This window comes from Martes martes (genome assembly GCF_963455335.1).
Source record: "Martes martes genome assembly, chromosome: 1".
Lineage (NCBI taxonomy): Eukaryota > Metazoa > Chordata > Mammalia > Carnivora > Mustelidae > Martes > Martes martes.
In genome coordinates, this window is record NC_137888.1 from 198,908,525 (window position 1) to 198,929,827 (window position 21,303).

Sequence of the window (21,303 nt, forward strand, 5' to 3'; positions counted from 1 at the left end):
AACCTTGTTCAGAGATGAAAATTGTGTGCCCTCTGCCTAGGAAGATTAATTCAGTGTTATGCCTGCTCCCTAATGCTGCAGGATGTCTTTATTTAATCTCTCCCTGGTTTGGAGAAGGCCACATAAGTGTTTCTTGAAACTCTTGGCAGCACCCTGTCCTTGAGATAATCCCGCAACCTCGGTCGGCCTTTGCCTGGAAGCCCCTGTGAGTGCATTTGCATTCTAGCCAAATGACAGCCATTCCCATGGCTCAGGATCACTTTTACAGTCCTTGTGTCTGGCTAATTTGCCCTTTGAAACAGCTTCCATTTTAAAATGGAGTGTTTCAAAGTTTCCTTGATGTTAGTGGTGATAGATTCTTCTACTCTTTTGGTTGTTCGATAGGTGTTAAGTCAAATAGGGAAGCCCCAGGAGACGTATTTGTGAAGGGAGCAGAGCAGATGGTGAGTAAGTCCCTCCTGGCTGGCACTTCCTTTTTATGATGCACTTTGAAATGCCACCTGTTCCTGATATATCTCTGCTGTCCGTGATGGGGGTGAGGGTGGGGGAAAGGCTGGGGCCCTCCTCAACAATTTCTCTTTCACAGGCAGCATTTAGAAGCCAGACAGCAGGTGTTACAACAACCAGCCGGTGATAACAGCCTCACCCAGGCACAAAGAGTATAACTGGGTCAAAGGTGAGGGGCAGCCAGTGGAATGTTGCAACAAGCCTATTAGAAGCAACAGTAGTGCCATTTTCCTGTTGTAAGGTCATACGGTCTCCACCCACAGTTCTTTCCCTACAGTTCTTTTGAGGCTAAAGCCCCTCTGCCCTTTCTAACCTTCCCATGGGTTTATTCTTTTTTTTTTTTTTTAAGATTCTTATTTATTTATTTGACAGACAGAGATCACAAGTAGGCAGAGAGGCAGGCAGAGAGAGGGGGAAGCAGGCTCCCCGCTGAGCAGAGAGCCCAATGCGGGGTTTGATCCCAGGACCCTGGGATCATGACCTGAGCCGAAGGCAGTGTCTTTAACCCACTGAGCCACCCAGGCGCCCCTATTTTTATTACTTTATCTCCATGTAACTCAATGTTTAGTGGGCACGGATTTTTACCCCACTTTTGGATGTGGAAGCCAATGCTCAGACTGGGTAAGCTGATCTGCCAATATCATTGGCAGATTGATAATAGAATGCAGATGACAGAGTTATGTCTGGGTGTCCACAGGCCTGAAGAAAGGGTTGTGATGCTATCAGAGGCTGTCCTGGGACTGCTTGGCCCAAGCTCCAGGAGGCATGTCTGTACTACAGGGTCAAAGCCCGGCCACTGGCCTGTGAGTGAGGCCACAGGTAGCAGCGAGTCCCAGGAGGTACTGGGAAAGCCCCAGGACCAGGTGTTCCCTGAGGGCTCTCTTTTCTGCTTTCTCTGCTCTGGTGAGCATATAGGCTGGCTCTCCAGCCAGCCTTTCCCTTGCTTCCCAGGCTCTGTTCTTTCCTTGAGGGTTCTCTGAGGCTGACCCAAGGTCTGCTGCAGAAACTGATACTTTCTTGGGACACAGTGTCCTGGGGAGAGGGTGGCTCACAGGTGCAGAAACAGGTGGCCTGCGAATTAACTCTTCCCTGGGATATGGATGATGCTTGTTAAAATAGAGCAGAATTCCTGGACCAAAGGCAGTGGCCACATGAGGGAGGCATTATAGAGGCTGAAGGACAGCTTGGGTGATGACAGAGAAAACATAGCCCACTTCACCAAGCCTTCCTGTCCAAGAGGCTCATAAACACTTCTGAGGCAAAAGAGAAACTGATGGTGGTAGATACTAAATGAGCTGGGAAGACTGGACCAGAGGGGCTGGCATGCAGGGGTGGTCAGATCACCAACAGGTTCCAGGAGATAGGTAGGGGAGTGGAATGGCCTAGAGATCCCTTTTGGGCAGAGAAGAGGGAGGTGTTGCTGCTTGGGCTGAGTCCATTCCCCCACTCCCAGTATGCAGAGGGTATCAGAGGGCAGAAGGTGTATACACTGGGAGGTCTGGGCCAAGAGCAGGCTCCCAGAGGAGTCTGGGGGAGTTTGGGTGTTTCTCTTCCTCCTAGAAAGAAAAAAAAATGCTTTAAAATAATAAACCTATCAAGAGTACATGAAGTCCACTGTTTCATTGGAAACAGTAGTTGGTACCCTACCCATGTTCATTTTCACCAGACCCACTGCTGTCAGGCTAAACATGCGCCCCACCTGTGTTACTGTGATTACTAGTTGTAAACATCTCTGAGAACCGGCCCCATTGTGTTCGTGTCTGCCTGTGGTTGGTGGTGTGACAGTCTGTGCAAGCTCCGACTGCCTGCTGGGGAGTGACTCCTAGGACTGGTGCTTGGAGCTGAGCACCTGTCAGGCCTCTTCTCTACCACAGGCTCTGTATTTCTCTTGCTTCTGAGGGTCTCTGTTTTTGCCTTGTCCCACACCATCACTTACTGTTGGCAGCTGTTTCCTGGTTACCTGCTGTCTGTGGGTTTGGTTGCCACGGTAACCTCTAGTGGTGTAGCTGGACAGGCTTGAATGAAGGCACTCCTAGGAGGGTGAGGGTAGAAGATGTGGGATTCAGGGCCCTGGTATTCTCTTTTGCTCTAAGGCACTCTTCTTTGGCCAGCTCAAATGAGCATTCATGAAGGCCTTTGGGACTCCACTTGCAATAGAAGGGCTTGCCAGAGATGGATCCCTGCTCTTGGACCAGGTGCTAGGGAGGGGAGCCAGGTAGGGCCTAGAGGCTGGCTGTCCATCCTTACTCTCAGGCTGGTTTGTGAGATAAGGAACAGCTATGGGGTTCCTGCTTTCTGTGGCCCTCATTCCCTCCAGGTCCAAAGATGCCCTTTGAATGCTGTGTTTGCTGGCTGGCTAAGCTTTGGGCTAACTGACAGCAAACCAGCCTACTCCTGGCAGAGGCTGATGGGAGTTTCCTTGATGTGACCTGGAGAACCTGCCTACACCCAGCTCTGTCATCAGAGTAGCCTTCCTCTATCTTATTTTGTAATTGAGGTGAGAGTCCTAACTATACAGGTACCTGTCCCCCTTTAAAACATATAAAACCTGGGGGCTACTGGAGGCACCTGGGGGCACTTGGGTGGCTCAGTGGGCTAAAGCCTCTGCCTTTGGCTCAGGTCATGATCCCAGAGTTCTGGGATCCAGCCCCGCATCGGGCTCTCTGCTCAGCAGGGAGCCTGCTTCCCTTCCTCTCTCTCTGCCTGCCTCTCCACCTACTTGTGATCTCTGTCTGTCAAATCAATCAATCAATCAATCAATCTTAAAAAAAAAAAACCCAACCATATAAAACCTGAAGAATGAGCAAGTAGGGGAGTGGAGTTGTGAATTCGCCTTACCAAAGGGTTGGTTGTAGGATTGTTTGAAGCAGGCAGATCCCCAGGTGTGGTGGTGCAGTGGGAGTGACACACAGGTTTTCTGGGTATGGGCTGATTCCTGGAATACTTGGAAGGCTTGGTCTAAAGAGCAGAGAAGAGTTGATGAGCCCTGCCCGGTTAGCTTCTTACTACTCATCCTTAATGAAGTGTTCATAGGCTGATATCAGAAACGCACTTTAAAGAAAAGGATCCTAGTTCTGAGACGGGTCAGGAGAGCAGTTTCACTGACTCCACTTGCTGTGTGGAAGAATTCATTCATTCATTCATTCATTCAGTAAACCTTCTCCAACAGTGTGTGGTAAGGAATCAGCAGGAAACAAATTGGAGGGGCGCCTGGGTGGCTCAGTGGGTTAAAGCCTCTGGCTTTGGCTCAGGTCATGATCCCAGAGTCCTGGGATCAAGCCCCGCATCGGGCTCTCTGCTCAGCAGGGAGCCTGCTTCCCCTGCTCTCTCTCTGCCTGCCTCTCCCTACTTGTGAGCTCTGTCAAATAAATTAAAAACACACACACACACAAAAAGGAAACAAATTGGACACTATCCCTTCTCTCACAAAGTAAATTGTGCAAGACTTCCCCCTGGAGTCAAGGAACTTGTCCAGGGAGACACAGCTGTTTGGAAACACAGGCTTGCCTAGCCTAGAGGGTGGATGGCTTCTGTACCAGCGGGGATCTGTTGCTCCTGTTTCCAGAAACCTGAGTTCCTAGCAGCACTGAACTCCTGGGTGTGTGCCAAGCCAATATGAGAGGTCTTAGTGCTGATTTTAATTAATACTGGGTAATTACCAGGTGGAGCTTAACGATTCCAAATGCCTTGGAGGTTCCCAAGCCTATAGCTCATTACTTTCTGTCTGGGCCCAGCAAAGAGAGGCAGGATTCTGACCTATGCCCACTGGGCCTTTCGTCAGCACTGTGACCCAGAACAATCACCTTTTTCTATTCCCTTCGATCTGGTGTGGGTGAAGGGTGCAACATGGGAAATAGCCTAGCCTCTCCAGTTCACCTATGCCCCCTCTCTAGGGGCAAAGGATACCATGCCTTATGGTCTACTCAACACCACCAAACAGTGTGGGGCCAGGGTGGAGTGTGGGAAGAGAAAAGGCCTGCAGAATCCTGGTGGGAGTGCTTAAGAGGAGAAAAGACACAAAGGTGATTCCTGCTCTGCACCTTCTTCCATGCTCAGCATACATGTTTGGCCTAGTGACTCTAATAGGCTTATTTCTCTCATGTGACTCTCAAATTACTGTATCACTGAAACTCCTACCATCTATCACACCTTTCCTGTTTGACATATCACAGACCCCCTGCCAGATTTCTGAAGGTCCTACCGTCCTGCCACCACTCCACCCTGGGACCAGGGTGGTCCTGACTTGTTACCAGCCCTTTGCTCTTGCTGCCCTCTATGTTCAGATGGCTTTCCTCAAGATTTTCCTGTCGTGGGATCCTGTCCAGGCCTCGGAGTCAGCCTGAATGTCACCCCCTAAAGCGTGCCCTCTTGCTCTCCACGACAGCCGGAACCACACTGAAGTTGTAACGTGTGTGCCAGGCGTCATCTGGCTATCTGGCTCTAGGCTGTGTCCCTGGAGCCTACCAAGTGCTGGCAAAGAGGACGCTCTTACCGGATGTTGAAATAATATGTGAAAGGTCTTCCCGGCTAGGTGGGAAGCACCGAAGACTCCCTTAAGCCAGTAGACCACTCATTCCCGGGACTCGACCCGAGACTGCACGGACCGGCGAGCGGCCCAGCGGCGCACGCGCACTGGGGGCCGGCGGTCGGCGGGGGCGCGCACGCCCGCGGTCGCGTGCGTCACAACCCGGGCTCCTGCCCCGCCCGTCCCGCCTGCCCGCTCGTCGGTCCCCGCGGCGGCGGCGGCGGCGGCGGCTGCCCAGTGACAGCGGCGGCGGCACCAGGCCGGCCGTAGTAGCTTAGGGTCGTGCGGCCCGGAGACGCACACGGGCCGAAGGGGGGCGCGGCGCGAGGAGGGCCAGAGCCGGGTCGCGCGGGAGGAGACCTCGCGGGCGCCGGGCGAAAAGGCCGGCGTGAGGGAGCGCGGAGGCAGTGGCCGCCGGCGGCCCGGACCCGTCTGTCCTCGCGGCCGCCGCCGGCATGAGCCACATCCAGATCCCGCCGGGGCTCACGGAGCTGCTGCAGGGCTACACCGTGGAGGTGCTGCGGCAGCAGCCGCCCGACCTGGTCGACTTCGCGGTGGACTACTTCACCCGCCTGCGCGAGGCCCGCTCGCAGCCCGCCAGCCCGCCCGCCGCCCCTCCTTCCGGCTCCCAGGGTCTGGAGCCCGGCGCTGGCCTGGTCGCCGACGCGAAGGCGGACACCGAGTCGGAGGACGACGAGGACCTGGATGGTAGGCGGCGGGCTGGGCCGGCGTTCGCGGTGGGGGGACGGAGGGGGCAGTGCGGGGGTCTCCAGCGGCGGTCTCGAGGGGCTGCGGGGGCCTACCATACTGGGCCGGGACCTTGGAGCGCGCGAGCGGAGTTTGTTCGGGCTTCCCCGAGCCGCGGGCGTGAGTCCCGCGTGCGCCACTTCCCAGCGGAGCTGGGCGGTCCTCCGAGCCCGGGAGCGCACCGAGGGAGTTGTCAGATTCAGCCTGGGAGAAAACGTGCGCCTTCGGCCCGCGTGGTGGCGCGGAGCCCACGGCGGCCTCGCCTCTGCGGGGGGGCGGGGGGGGGAACCCTTCGCCGGGATGGTTCCGAAGACTAGGACGTTCGTATTCGTCGACTCGTCTTCGATAACCAGGACGGTAACTTTGTTTGGAAATCACTCACTTTCTGAAAAGTTACGGTGAAAACTTTAAGCATAGCCAAAAGTAGAGAAAGAAAAGGTGAAATGAACTGTATGTCACCATCCACGTTCAACAGTTTAAATATGTCACAAATGTTTCATCTCTACTTTTTTTCCTTTGCTTTGCTTAAGGTTTTGTTTTGTTTTGTTTTTGTTTTTGTTTTGTATTCACATACAGTGTATTATTTGTTTCAGGGGTGAAGGTCTGTGATTCATCAGTCTTACAGAATTCCCAGCACTCACCATAGCACATACCCTCCCTAATGTCCCATCACCCAGCCACCCTATCCCTCTTCCCCTGACCCCACAGCACCCCTCAGTTTGTTTCCTGAGATTAAGAGTCTCTTACGGTTCGGTTCGTCTCCCTCCCCGGTCCCATCTTGTTTCATGCTGAAGTATTTTAAAGCAAATCCCAGTCAGGTCATTTCACCTCTGCATAACTGGGCATGGATTTCTTAAAATATTCTTAGTATTTCTTGAAATTTAAAATATTTCTTAAAATATACGTAATATATATTTCGATTTCGCTAAACAATTGGATCAAATTTGGTGAGGGTAAACAGTAACTATCTTGTTTAGCATGTAGGGTGCGGGGGGAAAAAAAGACAAGTAACACTTTGTATATCTGATTTAGGCAAGGTTGTCAAAAAACAATTCCATTTTCTTTGTTTGCTTCAACATAGGCTTTGTCAGTTTAACAATAGAATTATCCTACGTTTGAACCGCCAAAATTTAACAAAACAATGAAAACAGAGACAAAGTTAGAGACTCAGTGTTCTTAGAGCATGGGGGGGGGGCGGGGCGGGAAATGTAGTTCTGAGTAGAAGCCACATTCAGGTCCGTTAGCTGGGAGTTTCTTACCTGTCATTGCTGTTGGAGGTTGTAAGCTTCAGTGTTGTGGACAACTTCCCATAGTTTATTCATCATCAAGAGTAGAAATGGTTCTCAGTTTTTCTTTGATATTTTGCACATTAAATTATGAGATTTTTTCCTTAAGCCTAGAAGTCAAATTGTTATTTTCCAGATCTCTTCCAAAGATTTGCTTTGTGGTCTGAGACAAGTGGTTAAACCTATTTGATTTCAGATTCACTTATCTTTAAAATTCGGACAGTGACAATGATCTCTCAGGGATAAATGTGTCTCTAAAAGTTTTACTTCAGGAGTGACTCATTTGTTTCACTGTCATATCTATAAATCACAAAGCTGTAACTTGCTTTGTGAAATTTTTATGTACACATATTAGTCTTTTTTTAAAAAGATTTTATCTATTTATTTGACAGACAGATCACAAGTAGGCAGAGAGGCAGGCAGAGAGAGAGGGGGAAGCAGGCTCCCTGCTGAGCAGAAAGCCCGATGATGCGGGGCTTGATCCCAGGACCCTGAGATCATGACCTGAGCGGAAGGCAGAGGCTTAACCCACTGAGCCACCCAGGCGCCCCTACACATATTCGTCTTTTGGACATTAGTCCCAGATGAGTAAAATGGCATATATAGGTTTTGTGTTATGTCTATATTCATTGTCATCTTTGATATCTTTTTCAAAATTCAGTTGATTTAAGTCTTTGTAATTCTGTGCTTTATTTTATTGGCATGTAAATATTTGTTGTTTGTACCTCTAATGTGGCTGTGGTACATATAATTATAGAAATCAACACTAGGTGAACTTCTGTTTACAGATAATAGACTAAAAATACATTGCACACAATGAGATACCACTTCACACCCATGAGGATGGCTGTTATGAAAAAAAAAATTGCAAGTGTTGGTGAGAAGGTAGAGAATTGGGAGCCCCTGTTCATTGCTGTTGGGAGTGTAAAATGGTCTATATACGGTGGAAAAACGGTTTGGCGGGTCCTCAGAAAATTGAAGAATTACTATATGATTAAGCAACTTCACTGCTATGTATATATGCCAAAGAATTGAAACTGGGGAGCCAAATGTATAGTTACATGCCAGTGTTCATTGCGGCATTATTCACAGTAGCCAAAAGGTAGAAACGACCCATGTCCCATCAGCAGATGAATGCATAAATAAATTGTCGTATGTATATGTACTATGAAATACTGTTCATCCTTTAAAAGGAATGAAATTCTAATACATGCTGCAACTTGAGTGAACCCTGAACACATTATGCTAATCCAGTATGCCAGACACCAAAAGACAAATGTTATATGATTCTGCTTATATGAGGTACCTAGAATGGGTAAATTTCATAGAGACCGAAAGTAGGATAAAGGTTAGCTGGAGCTGGTAATAGGGTGTTATTGTTTAATGGGTATAGAGTTTCTGTTTGGGATGATAAAGTTCTGAAATTGGATAAGGGTGATGGTTGCACAACACTGTGGATGTACTTAATGCCGTGAGTTGTACACTTAAATGGTTAAAATGATAAGTTTTGGGGCGCCTGGGTGGCTCAGTTGGTTAAGCGAATGCATTCAGCTCTGGTCATGATCCCAGAGTCCTGGGATCGAGTCCTACATTGGGCTCCCTGTTCAGTGGGGAGTCTGCTTCTCCCTCTGACCCTTGCCCTTCTCATTCCCTCTCTCACTCTCTCAAATAAATAAAATCTTAAAAAATGGTAAGTTTTATGTATATTTTATCACAATTTTTAAAAAGATAAGAAATACATTACATATCCAGTGACTAGGAACATTAGGGTAATAAGCCCACAATACCAAAAATAAGAACTAGGATATATAGAGTTGGATCTGTATGTAGCAAGAGGGATTTTGTTTAGTATGGCTAACCACCAATTCAGTTTATTTTTTTTATTTTTTAATTTTTTTTTTACCAATTCAGTTTATAAAACTGCTGTTTGAAACACTCAAAGAAGTTATTACCTGTTATTGGTTTGTTTTAATAACAGTGTTTGATGTCAAACAGCACACCAAGTATGAAGTATAATAATGAGTATTTTACTTTTGGGAAAGCCTGAAGACTTCAGACGTATTAATAAGTTACTGTAACTATCCTCACGAGAACAATAAATTGGCATCCAGACTTGATTTACTTCTGTACTTCTGTACTTACCATAAAACATATCTGTGGGTCTTCCAGCACGTATATATATATATGGCATATAATTCACATACTATATAATTCACCCATTTAAAGTGTATAATTCAGTGGTTCCCCCCCCACAGTGGTTTTATTATATTTACAGATATGAGCAACCATCATCACAATCAGTTTTAGAACAATCAATTTTCATCACCCCCAAAACAACCTAATACTCTAGCCATTAATGCCAATATCTGCATTCCCCTTTAATGTGCTTTCTGTCTATAGATTTGCCTGTTGTGGACATTTCATATAAATGGAGTCATACAGTATATGGTGTCTGGCTCTTGGATTTTGCTTAGCATCATATTTTCAAAGTTCATCAGTATTGTAGCACATATTAATCTGTTACTCCTTTTTGTTGCTGGATACTATTCCATTGTATGGATATACCACCTTTGTTTATTTAGTCATCAGTTGATAGACATTTAGGTTGTTTTCACTTTTTAGCTATTATGAATAATGTTGCTGTGAATATTCATGTGTACAAGTTTTCATGTGGATGTATGTTTTCGTTTCTCTTTGGTATATATATGTAGGAGTAGAATTGTTTGACCATGTGGTAACACTACGTTTAACTTTTTGAGGAACTGCCAGATTGTTTTCTAAAAGTGGCTGCACCATTTTACATTCTAGCCCTTTACATTAAGGATTCTAGGGGCACCTAGGTGGCTCAGTTGGTTAAGCGCCTGACTCTTGATTTCAGCTCAGGTCTTGATTTGGGGTTGTGAGTTCAGGCTTTGTGTTGGGCTCCATGCTGGGTATGGAGCCTACTTAAAAACAAAAGAAAACACAAAACAAAAAAAGCCCTCTCAATCTACGTATCTGTCTGTGTGCCACTACTACTGTCTTGATTACTATAGGTTTGTAGTAATTTTGGAATCAGTAAGTGTGAGTTCTCCAACTTTGTTCTTTTTCAAAATTGTTTTGGCTTTTGGGGTTCTTTGAATTTCCATGTGAATTTTAGGATTAGTTTATCAACATCTACAAGGAGGGCAACTGGGATTTTGATAGAGATTGCCTTAAATTTGTAGATTAATTTGGAGAATAACCATTTTAACATTAAGTCATCTGAGCTATGCATATGGGATGTTTTTCCGTTTGTTTAGATCTTCTAAAGAAGATCTTATGAGTTAAAGAATAATAATGTTTTCTAGTTTTCAGATATAGGTTTTACACATCTTTTCTTAAATTAATTCCTAAGTAATTAATTCCTTTTGGTGTTATTGTAAATGGAATTGTTTTCTAACTTTCATTTTCAGATGGCTCATTGCAAGTATATAGAAATAGTTAATTTTTTAAAATATTGATCTTGTATCTTACAGCCTTTCTGAACTTGTTTATTAGTTCTAGTAGTTTTTTTAGTGGATTCCTTAGGAATTTTCCCCAGCATTTTGTACTCCACAGTGTATACCACATAACATAGGAGTTGGTCCAAACAACATTAGCCCACCTTTTTTGGAATTGCTTAATAATAATGGTCTTGCAGTTCACTTAGTGGATCTCTCAGCAGAATTTTGACACTGTTGAACCACCCTCCCTCTTGGCATTTGTGTCTTCATTCCCCTGGCATTCCATCCACCACTTGGCCTCGTCTCTGCCCTTTAAATGATAGTTCACGATCTCCAGAATTTAGTTTGTTACCTTTTCTTCAGTGAGCAGCCCTCTTCTGAGCTTTTTTACTGCCTTGAACCTGGACCTTCAAAATCAAAACTATAGCTTCACAACTTTCTCTGCTGATACAGATATGTGTTTATGCTCATTTTGCCAGCTGGGCATCTCTCAAACTCATATGCCAAAAATTGATGTTGTTAGCATACTTGTCACACTGTGTTTCCTCTAAGTTTTAAAGCAATAAACCTAGGAATCAGTCTTTCTCTGTGTCTCTCACTCACTCATTTTATTCTCTGGGCTCTCTCATCTTGTCCTTCCCCCCTGTTCCTGTGTTAGGATTGGCTTTTATGGTAAGCATCTGTAGGCCTCCCACTCATATCTCCTCCACACCATCACTAAAATCACCCTCCTTCCACCCCTCCTTTTTTTTTAAATATTTTATTTATTGACAGACAGAGATCACAAGTAGGCAGAGAGGCAGGAAGAAAGAGAAAGGGGTAAGCAGGCTCCCTGCTGAGCAGAGAGCCCGATGCAGGGCTCTATCCCAGGACCCTGGGATCATGACCTGAGCCAAAGGCAGAGGTTTTAACCCACTGAGCCACCCAGGCGCCCCGACCCCTCCTTTTTAAATTGTAGTAAAATATACATAATGTAAAATTAACCATTTTAACTTTTCAAAAAATTTTATTTATTTGACAGAGATTACAAGTAGGCAGAGAGGCAGGCAGAGAGAAAGGGGGAAGCAGTTTCCCTGCTGAGCAGAGAGCCCGACTTGGGGCTCGATCCCAGGACCCTGAGATCACAACCTGAGCCGAAGGCAGAGGCTTGAATCCACTGAGCCATCCAGGTGCCCCATTTTAACTTTTTTTTTTTTTTAAGATTTTATTTTTAAGTAATCCCTATACCCAGTGAGGGCTCGAACTTTACAACCCTGAGATCAAGAGTTGTATGCTCCACCAGCTGAGCCAGCCAGTTGTCCCCCATTTTAACTATTTTAAGTATACAATTTGGTGGCATTAAATACATTCACAATACAACCACTTTGCTTTTTTTCTTTTTCTTTTTTCTTAAATAAGCTCTATGCCCAGCATGGGACTTGAACTCACGACCCCAAGATCAAGAATCAATATGAATTTCGTGATCAGTTTTTCCATTTCTGTAAGAAAACCTGTTTTCTTAAATTTTATCATCAGAATGTTGATTGTGAATGTATACAACTACAACTGACTTTTGTGTGTTGATCTTATACCCTGCAACTTGTGGATTCTTTAGGGTTTTCTGTATATAAGATCATGTAATAATCTGTGAATAGTTTTATTTGTTCCTTTTCAATCTGATTGCCTTTTTATTTATTTTTCTTGCCTGATTGCTGTGGCTAGGACTTCCAGTACTATCCTGAATAGAGTTGACTAAAGTGGACATCCTTGTGGCCCCTGGGTGGCTCAGTTGGTTAAGGGTCTGCCTTTGGTTCAGGTCATGATCCTGGAATCCTGGGATCCAGCTGCCTGTCAGGCTCCCTGCTCAGCGGGGAGTCTGCTTTTTCCTCTCCCTCTGCTTCTCCCCACCCTGCTCATGGGCGTGCGCTCGCGCGCGCACACACACACACTCTCTCTCTCTCTCTCTCTCTGTGTCTCAAATAAATAAAATATTGATCTCATGATCCGAGCCAAAGGCAGAAGCTTAACCAACTGAACCACCAACCACCCAGGTGCCCTGAGGAAATTCCTGTTAACTCCTAGTTGTTGAGTGATTTTATCATGAAAGGTTGTTGAGTTTTGTCAAATGCTTTTTTGTACATCAATTGAAATGATCATGTGGCTTTTCCCCTTCACTTTTTTTAATTTTTAAATTTTTTTTTAAATTTATTTTTATTTATTTGACAGAGAGAGAGAGATCACAAGTAGACAGAGAGACAGGCAGAGAGAGAGGAGGAAGTAGGCTCCCCGCTGAGCAGAGAGCCCCATGTGGGGCTCGATCCCAGGACCTTGAGATCATGACCCGAGCCGAAGGCAGAGGCTTAACCCACTGAGCTACCCAGGTGCCCCTTCCCTTCATTTTTTAAATGTGGTGTATTACACTGATTGATTTTTGTGTGTTGAGTTACCCTTGCATTCTTGGGATAAATCCCATTCGGTCATGGTGTAAGGTATAATCCTTTTGTTATGCTGCTGGATGTATTTTGCTGGTATTTTGTTGTCATAATGATTTTTTGCTGCAGTTTGTAAATCAAATGAATATATTATACTCTACTTAATTATTCTCCTTTTAGGTTGCCTGCAATTGTTTGCTTGTATGAACTTATTTTATGTATAGGGTTTTTTTTTAACAATTGATAATTTATTTTCTCTTAAGATTTTATTTATTTGAGAGAGAGAGAGGGAGAGAGCAAGTGAGAGAGCACAAGCACGGGGAGCTGCAGAGGGAAAGGGAAAAGCGGGCTCCCCACTGAGCAGGGAGCCTGACCCAGGACCCTGGTATCATGACCTGAAACTGAAGGCATACATTTAGCCAACTGAGCCACCCATGTACCCCAACAATTGATAATTTATGAAAATAGTTAATTTAAGTATCTGCAGTGGTGACTTCAACCTTGATTCCTGGCTCTGCTGACAAAAGGAATCTATTTAACAATCTCAGGACTGTGAGCCAGTGAGTTGCATATGGGTCCTCATCTGAGAAAGATCCCAAGTCTTACTACCTTCACCACAAGGAGTTTGTTTGTTTGTTTTGATGTTTTTAGAGGTGGGTAGGGGCAGACAGAATCTTAAGTAGACTGTATGTCCCATGTGGAGCCCAGCATGGGGCTTGATCTCACAACCCTGAGATCATGACCTGAGCCTAGATCAAGACCTGGATGCTTAACCAGTTGAGCCACCCAGGTGCCCCAAGGAGTTTTATAAGTAGTGATTCTCAAGTCTTGTTAGGCACCTGAACTGGTCCTTCCATTTTGAGATTCTTTTCCTTTGCTCCTCTCATCGTGTCAGCATACACCTTCTTCACAGATTTTATGTTGCAGCTGGTTAGGGTAATTCTAGTTTGGTGAATCGCCACCTCTGGTTCAGGGGTGACATTCTGTTATATTTAAGAGCCATGGATGCAGTTCAGCTTCCTGACAGAATTGCTGCTCAGGGAGAGCCAGTACTGTGAGTCAGGAGCAGGAGCCAGCACCCCAGGCTCCACTGCTGCTGTTACCATGTCTTCCTCAAAGAGTACACAAGCCGTTTTAACATTTTTGGCTTGTTCTCCTAGAATATATTGCTAGAAATAGAACTGATAGGTCAAAATGTACTTTTGTTTGTTATTTATTAAGTACTATATGGTCATATGCTTTTTAGAAGGATTGTGCTGATCACCACACGCAGTCACCAGCAACATGTGTGAATACAAAGTTTGCGGTACATTTGAAAACACAAGGTATTAAAATTCTTTAAAAAGTACTAATTTTTGGAAATTTTTTCCTCAGTGTTTTAATTTCAATTTTATTCATTTTAGGAAGGTTGAACCTTTATCTTTATCTTATCTCTGGTCACATTCAAGGTCGGGTTGTATACTTGAGATATGTATTTGGATTGGATTATTGATTATAATAGGATATTATATTATTGGTATATATATTATTGGTAAAGCATTATTGATTGGTAAAGGATTATTGATTCCTTGCTTTTGGAAGGAGAGGGAGAGAGGAAAGTCAGGGTTTACTCCTCACATTCCACCTAGGGTGAACCTAGTATTATTCTTGGCATACTAGAGGGGTGATGCTGTTACTAAAGATACCAGGTAGAGGAAAGCTGTTGTTTCTCTGTTCACAGCACTCTAACACGACCTGGAGTTAATGCAGATCACACAGGTTAAGGGCTCAGTCCCGCAAGATGGGACCCTACTTCAGAAGCTAATCACAAGTCCCAGCGTCCTGTATTTCTAGCTGACCATCTGTAAATTGGGGGCTTCCACAACCCCCTCATGGACTTCGATAATTTGCTAGAATGGCTCACACAACTGAGGAAAGTACTTCACTTACTGTTAAACCATTTTTACCATAAAGGATACAAGTCAGGAACAACCAAATGGAAGAGATGCCTAGGGCAGGGTATATGGGAAAGGGCCTGTGCCCTTCTGAGCATAGGACCCTCCCAGCATCTCAGTGTGTTCAGCTTGGAAGCTCTGAACCCATTTATTTTAGAGTTTTTCTGGAAGTTCTATTATGTAGGCACAATTGATTAAATTTTTGGTTATTGGTGATGAGCTCAATTCCCAGCTCTTCTCCCCTCCCTGGAGGTCAAGGGGCTGAAAGTTCCAATCACCTGGTTGGTTCCTCTGGTAACCGGCCCCCATCCTCCTTATTAGCTTCAACTTCGGTTATGGTTGATAGGGGCTTATTAGGAATAACAAGATACTCCTCTCGGCCACTCAGGAAATTCCAAGGGTTTTAGGAGCTCTGTGCCAGGAACCAGGACCAGAGACCAAACATATATTTCTTATTATTCACAATATCCCACTCAGAAATGTTAAGATTAATCTTTCTCCCTCCCCTCCCTCTCTTTCTTCACTTCCTTCCCCTTCTCTTCCTCCCCTCCCCCCTACTTTTTTCTTTCCTTTTTTTTTTTTTTTAGATTTTATTTATTTGTCAGAGAAAGAACTCAAGCAGGGGAAGTGGCAAAGGCAGAGAAGCAGGCTCCCCACTGAGCAAGGACCCCCCCCCCCCATGTGGGATTGGATCCCAGGACCCTGGGATCGTGACCTGAGCTGAAGGCAGATGCTTAACTGACTGACTGAGCCACCCAGGCGTTTACCCCTCCACACACTTTTTTTCTTAATTAAGGGGAAGACAGAGTTGGATCAGTTGCATGAATTTGATAGGTTTGCAGGGTGGCCAGGTGGAACTAGCCATAGTAATGACAGGCCTGGAACCAGGAAGCATGTCAAGATTGGAAGAGAGGTGTGGAAAGCTATCAGTGTGGTATGGAAGTGGATGAGGCTATCCAGGTCGAAGAGGATAGGGCTGTGACATGATCCTGGGGACCTCTGACATTCTGGTTTTAAAAAGTGTGGGTAAATGCCAAGGTGGAAGACTTAGGTTAGGATGGGGATGAGAGTAGTCTCTGACTTTTTTTTTCTCCCCTCACTCCTTACATTCATCTTTTTGCAAGCTCTATGAAATACTGCAGTTATTACCTCCAATTATTTACCTCTGCTGTACTAGCTTTGATTCCATATGTTTGATCAGTCTGTTTTGCTTTCTCTTTCTCTTTTTGTAATTGAGATATAATACATAAAATTCACCTTTTTAAGGAATACAATTCAGTGGTTTTTAGTACATTCACAAAGTTGTGCAGCCATCACCGCTGTATAATTCCAGACCATTTTCGATACCCCAAGTGAACCCCATTATGGTCACTGTTCATCTCTCCCTCTCCCCCTGGCAACCAGCAATCTATCTGTCTGTATGGATTTTTATTCTGCACACTTCATGTATGTGGAATTATATGTGTTCTTCTGCTCCTGGCTTCTTTTACTTAATGTGATGTTTTCAAGGTTTATCAATATTACAGCATCTCTCAGTACTTCATTCCCTTTTACGGCCAAATGCTATTCGATTATATGAATAATTTGTATTCTGTTTATCCATTCATCAAACTATCTATTATTTTAAAGATTTTATTTATTTATTTGACAGACAGAAATCACAAGTAGGCAGAGAGGCAGGCAAAGAGAGAGAGAGAGGAGGAAGCAGGCTCCCTGCTGAGCAGAGAGCCTGGTACGGGGCTTGGTCCCATGACCCTGAGATCATGACCTGAGCCGAAGGCAGAGGCTTAACCCACTAAGGCACCCAGGCACTCCCCTTTCTCCATTTTTAAATTGGGTTGTCTTTGTTGTTGAGATGTAAGAGATTTTTACATATTTTTGATACTGGTTTCTTACCCAGTATGTGATTTGCAAATGTTTTTTCCTATTTTTTGAGTTGTCCTTTTACATTCTTGAAGAACACGTGTTAAATTCTGATAAAGTTTAGTTTGTCTCTTTTTTTCTTTTTTTGCTGTGCTTTGAGTGTCATACCCAGTCTAGACCCTGGCTCTCCTCTTGTGCTTGGACAACCACAGTAGTTCCTTCTCTCAGACGCCTTGCTTGCCTCTCCAATCCATTTTCCACCTAGTAGCCAGAGATTTATTTTTATTTTTATTTTTTAAAGATTTTATTTATTAGAGAGCCTGCACATGCAGGGCGGAGTGGCAGACAGAGGCAGTGGGAGAAGCAGACTCCCTGCTGAGCAGGGACTGTGATTCGGGGCTTCATTCCAGGACCCTGGGATCATGACCTGAGCCAAAGGCAGACGCTTAACTGACCGAGCCACCTAGGCATCCCGAGAGAGATTTTTTAAAATGGAGATGATCGCGTCATTTTTCAGTTTAAATCCCCTCACTGAAAGTGGAATGAAATCCACATATCTTCTGTGGTCTGTACAATCCTGCAGGGTTTGGTCCCTGTCGTTCTCTTTACCTTCTCTCTCTAGCCCTACCCCTCCTTGCTTGTTAAGCTTATTCTTACACTAGCCTCTCTCTCCCCCAGTACTTTGTGATTGCTCCTGGCCCTTCCTCACTCTTTCTCCCCTGGCTTTGACCAGGTGACTCTCTTTTAGGACTCAGCTTCAGAGAGACTTTTTCAGATTGCCCTGCTTAGAGTGGGTCTCTCTATTGAGGTTTAATGGCACCCCACGTGGTTATGTCAGAGCTCTGTAATGATCTGGAATTCTCATTTGCTTTTTGTTATTTCTCTGTCTGTAGGATGGAAGTTCTTTAGGAATGGGAAGCTTTCTGTCTTATACTTTGTCTCCAGTGCTTAGCTTATACCTGGCCCATAGTGGATACCTAAAAAGCTCTTGTTGAGTAAATGAGTGAGTGTATGATGGGGGGCTGATTTTGGAGACTAATACCATAGCGTACACCGTGAGAGCACAGAGATGGGAGCTACAGAATTCACTGGTCAGTCAGTGGTGTTGGAAGCAATGGGAGAGGTCAGCAGTGGTTAAGGCTGGTGTTCACATGGTTGCAGTCAGGTGTGAGTCTCGGGATATTGTGTGTTGGTCGCAGCCTGGCGTTAACCAGTATTGTGGTTAGATGGGCCCTTGCACTTTTTATTATGATTGCAAGACACCCTTCAGCAATTACCATTAGGAAACTTTGAAAGAAAGGTTTAAGAAAAAAAAAAAAGAATAAAGTTTAGTATTTACAGGACCTGGAAATTACACAGCACACATGGAACCACACGGCGAGAATGTTGTGTGGGATGGGAGGAGAGTGCGTGAGCGCAGGCCTGGGAATGAGGGAGCACGAGCACACACAGGCCTGGGGTTCTACTTTTATTAGAGTTGAAGGTGGGGGGCCTAGGGTTTGGGGGCTCACTCTTTATTGGTGAGTTTAAAACATGAGGGGGAGTTTAAAGCCTGGGAAGAGAAAAAAACAAGTGGCCCAAAGGACCATCCAGCAAAATCAACCAAGATCTCCAAAACAAAGGAGCCTCAGTGAGGGGAGGCAGCCTGGGCTCTTCATCTAATCAAGTGGCTAGCAATCTGGTTTTTGTTTGTTTGTTTTTTTAAAGATTATATTTTTATTTGACAGAGATAGAGATCACAAGCAGGCAGAGGGGCAGGCAGAGAGAGAGGGGAAGCAGGCTTGATCCCAGCACCCTGAGATCATGACCTGAGCTGAAGGCAGAGGCTTAAACCACTGAGCCACCCAGGCACCCCTCGAAATGTGTTTATTCAAGATTAGCCCTCTTGAAATAGATGCCTCTTTGAAATGCCACCTTAATCAATGTTTAAGTCAATCCCTTGCATTACAAGAAGGAAAAAAAAACCTGTTTTCTCTGTACTTACACTGGAGAGAGGCTCAGGCGTCATCAGGGCTGGGAGTGAGTGTGTGGCTGCCAGTGATGCAGGTGAGGGATGGGGACTACATTTTGAAGAAGAAAAGACCCAGTGCTTGAAGGAGAGGTGGGTGTGAGGTGAGGTTTTTGTTTTTATTTTTGTTAAGATATAGTTACGCCAAACGTGTTCCTGTGTGGAGGAAGAGAAGCCAGAGGAGAGGTAGCTGCTGCTGCAGCAAGGCCCAAAGACTGGATGGGTTAGAACGGGGAGAAAGTAGGGACATCTCATATTCAGAGAGGGGAAAGGAGTGTTATTTGCCTTCCCTGTTATTTAATTTAAAGGGTAATTTAAGGTTTTACTTCAAGGCCTTCTCTTTTATGAGTTGAATCTCAGAGGTGAATGTTTAAGCTAAGGGAAAATTATCTCTTTGAAACAGGTTATTGATTTTTCTAGCTTATCTGTCTGTTGGCTATTTTGAATGGCATGGATCCATGAGAAAGAAACAAATGCATTAAAGAGAGAGAGAGAGAAACAAATGCATTTTTATTTTATTTTTTTAAAGATTTTATTTATTTGTCTGACACAGAGAGAGAGATCACAAGTAGGCAGAGAGGCAGGCAGAGAGAGAGGGGGATACAGACTGCCCACCGAGCAGAGAGTCCTATGCGGGTCTCAATCCCAGGACCCTGAGACCATGACCCGAGCCAAAGGCAGAGGCCCAACCCACTGAGCCACCCAGGCACCCCAACAAATGCATTTTTATTAAAAGATTTTATTTATTTATTTGACAGACAGAGATCAAAGTAGGCAGAGAGGCAGGCAGAGAGAGAGAGGAAGGGAAGCAGGCTCTCTGCCAAGCAAAGAGCCTGATGTAGGGCTCGATCCCAGGACCCCGGGATCATGACCTGAGCAGAAGGAAGAGGCTTTAACCCACTGAACCACCCAGGTGCCCTAACAAATGCATTTTTAAAAAGATTTTTATAATGCAGACCTTTTTTGGGGAAGTGTTGTTTTTCTAAAAAATACCAACTTTTTGGGGTGCCTGCGTGGTTCAGTTGGTTGCGTGTCCACCTTTAGTTCGTGTCATGATCTCGGGATCCTGGGATCAAGTCCCACATTGGGCTTCCTGCTTAGTGGAGAATCTGCATCTCCCTCGCCTTCTCCCTCTTCCCCTTTCCTCCACTTGTGTGTGTGCTCTCTCAAATAAATAAATAAAATCTTTAAAAAATATTATCAAGTTCGGGTATCTTGGTGGCTCAGTCAGTTAAGCATCTGCCTTTGGCTCAAGTCATGATCCCGTGGTCCTGGGATTGAGCACCGCATCCGGGTTCCTTGCTCAGTGGGGAGCCTGCTTCTCCCTCTCCTCCCCGCTTGTGTTCTCTCTCACTATCTCTGTCTCTTTCTCTCAAATAAATAAAGAACTTAAAATAAGTATCAACTTCTTCGTACAAAATCTGTTATCTAGAAATTAATGAAAAGGTAGCTTATTGGAACCTCTTTCAAGTCTCAAAACTTATTTATCTGATGAGAGATGATGAGCTATTTCTGGATTACTTTATTTGTTGGAATTTTCCATTTGTTGCTTTTACAAACTTCTTAATCTGTTGGAAAAAATGAAAGAAAATAAAAGGTCACTATTATGATGAAAATATTTAGGAAGTAATTATGGTAACGAGGGAATCACTAACTTTTACATTTCTAGAAATAGCCAGGGGGCGCCTGTGTGGTGTAGTGGGTTAAGCATCCAAGTCTTGGTTTGGGCTCAGGTCATGATCTTGGGGTCTCAGGGTCGTGAGATTGAGCTAGTATTAGCTCCATGCTTAGTGTGAGTCTGCTTGAGAGATTCTCCCTGCTTTTCCCTCTGCCCCATCCACTTGTGCTCTCTCTCTCTCTAAAATTTAAAAAAGAGAAAGAAAAAGAAATAGCCAGATTCTCAAAATCGATAATTAAGTGATTGAATTATCCTTGGATTAGTTTTTTTTTAATTTTTAAATTTTATTTATTTTTTAAAGGTTTTATTTATTTATTTATTTGTCAGAGAGAGAGTGAGTGAGCACAGGCAGGGAGAGCAGCAGACAGAGGGAGAAGCAGGCTCCCCACTGAGCAGGGAACCTGATGTGGGACTCAATCCCAGGACCCTGAGATCATGACCTGAGATGAAGGCAGCCATTTAACTGACTGGGCCACCTAGACATCCTGGATTAGTTTTTTTTTAGTGGAGATAGTTAATTGAGAGTGCTGAAGATTGCCTACATTTTTTTCCCAGCCTTCTGATTCTTACTATTACAGTATTTTCAATTTTAGAAAAAGAATGATGTCCTTCAGTGATCTGCTCACACACTGTTTTTAATATAGGAGAGAGCAAGACAGTCTCCAATTAGAAAAGAGAGTTACATACTGCTATGACTCACACACTGGTCCTCTTCTGCCTAGTCCTCTTTGAGACTGACTGCGTTTAAGTCCTGTCTTTATCACATCGTGATGAACATGGCTGTTCCTCTGGTGAGACTACTGGGGCCTGTATTCCCTGGTGGGAATGGGCACTCATCAGCTTCCTGGGTGTGAGAATGTGGGGTTACTGCTCCTCAGGG

At 44.8% G+C, this 21,303-nt stretch overlaps 1 protein-coding gene and 1 long non-coding RNA gene across 3 annotated transcripts in view; one reads left to right on the plus strand and one right to left on the minus strand.

Annotated features, from left to right (window-relative positions):
* Positions 1–853: 853 nt before the first annotated feature.
* LOC308358758 lies at positions 854–3,459 on the minus strand. The gene is made up of 3 exons (XR_013968336.1): positions 3,346–3,459; positions 2,444–2,539; positions 854–2,063 (listed from the first exon to the last, which is right to left on the minus strand). It is a non-coding gene; the product is annotated as an uncharacterized lncRNA (long non-coding RNA).
* Positions 3,460–5,161: 1,702 nt separating this feature from the next.
* The window catches only part of PRKAR2A (protein kinase cAMP-dependent type II regulatory subunit alpha), a 148,220-nt gene continuing 132,078 nt past the window's right edge, over positions 5,162–21,303 (plus strand). For both annotated transcript variants that reach the window (XM_080829099.1, XM_080829098.1), the window contains exon 1: positions 5,162–5,740. In XM_080829099.1, the coding sequence (XP_080685225.1) occupies positions 5,488–5,740 (253 nt within the window). In that variant the 5' untranslated portion in view covers positions 5,162–5,487. The remainder of the gene's footprint in view (positions 5,741–21,303) is intronic.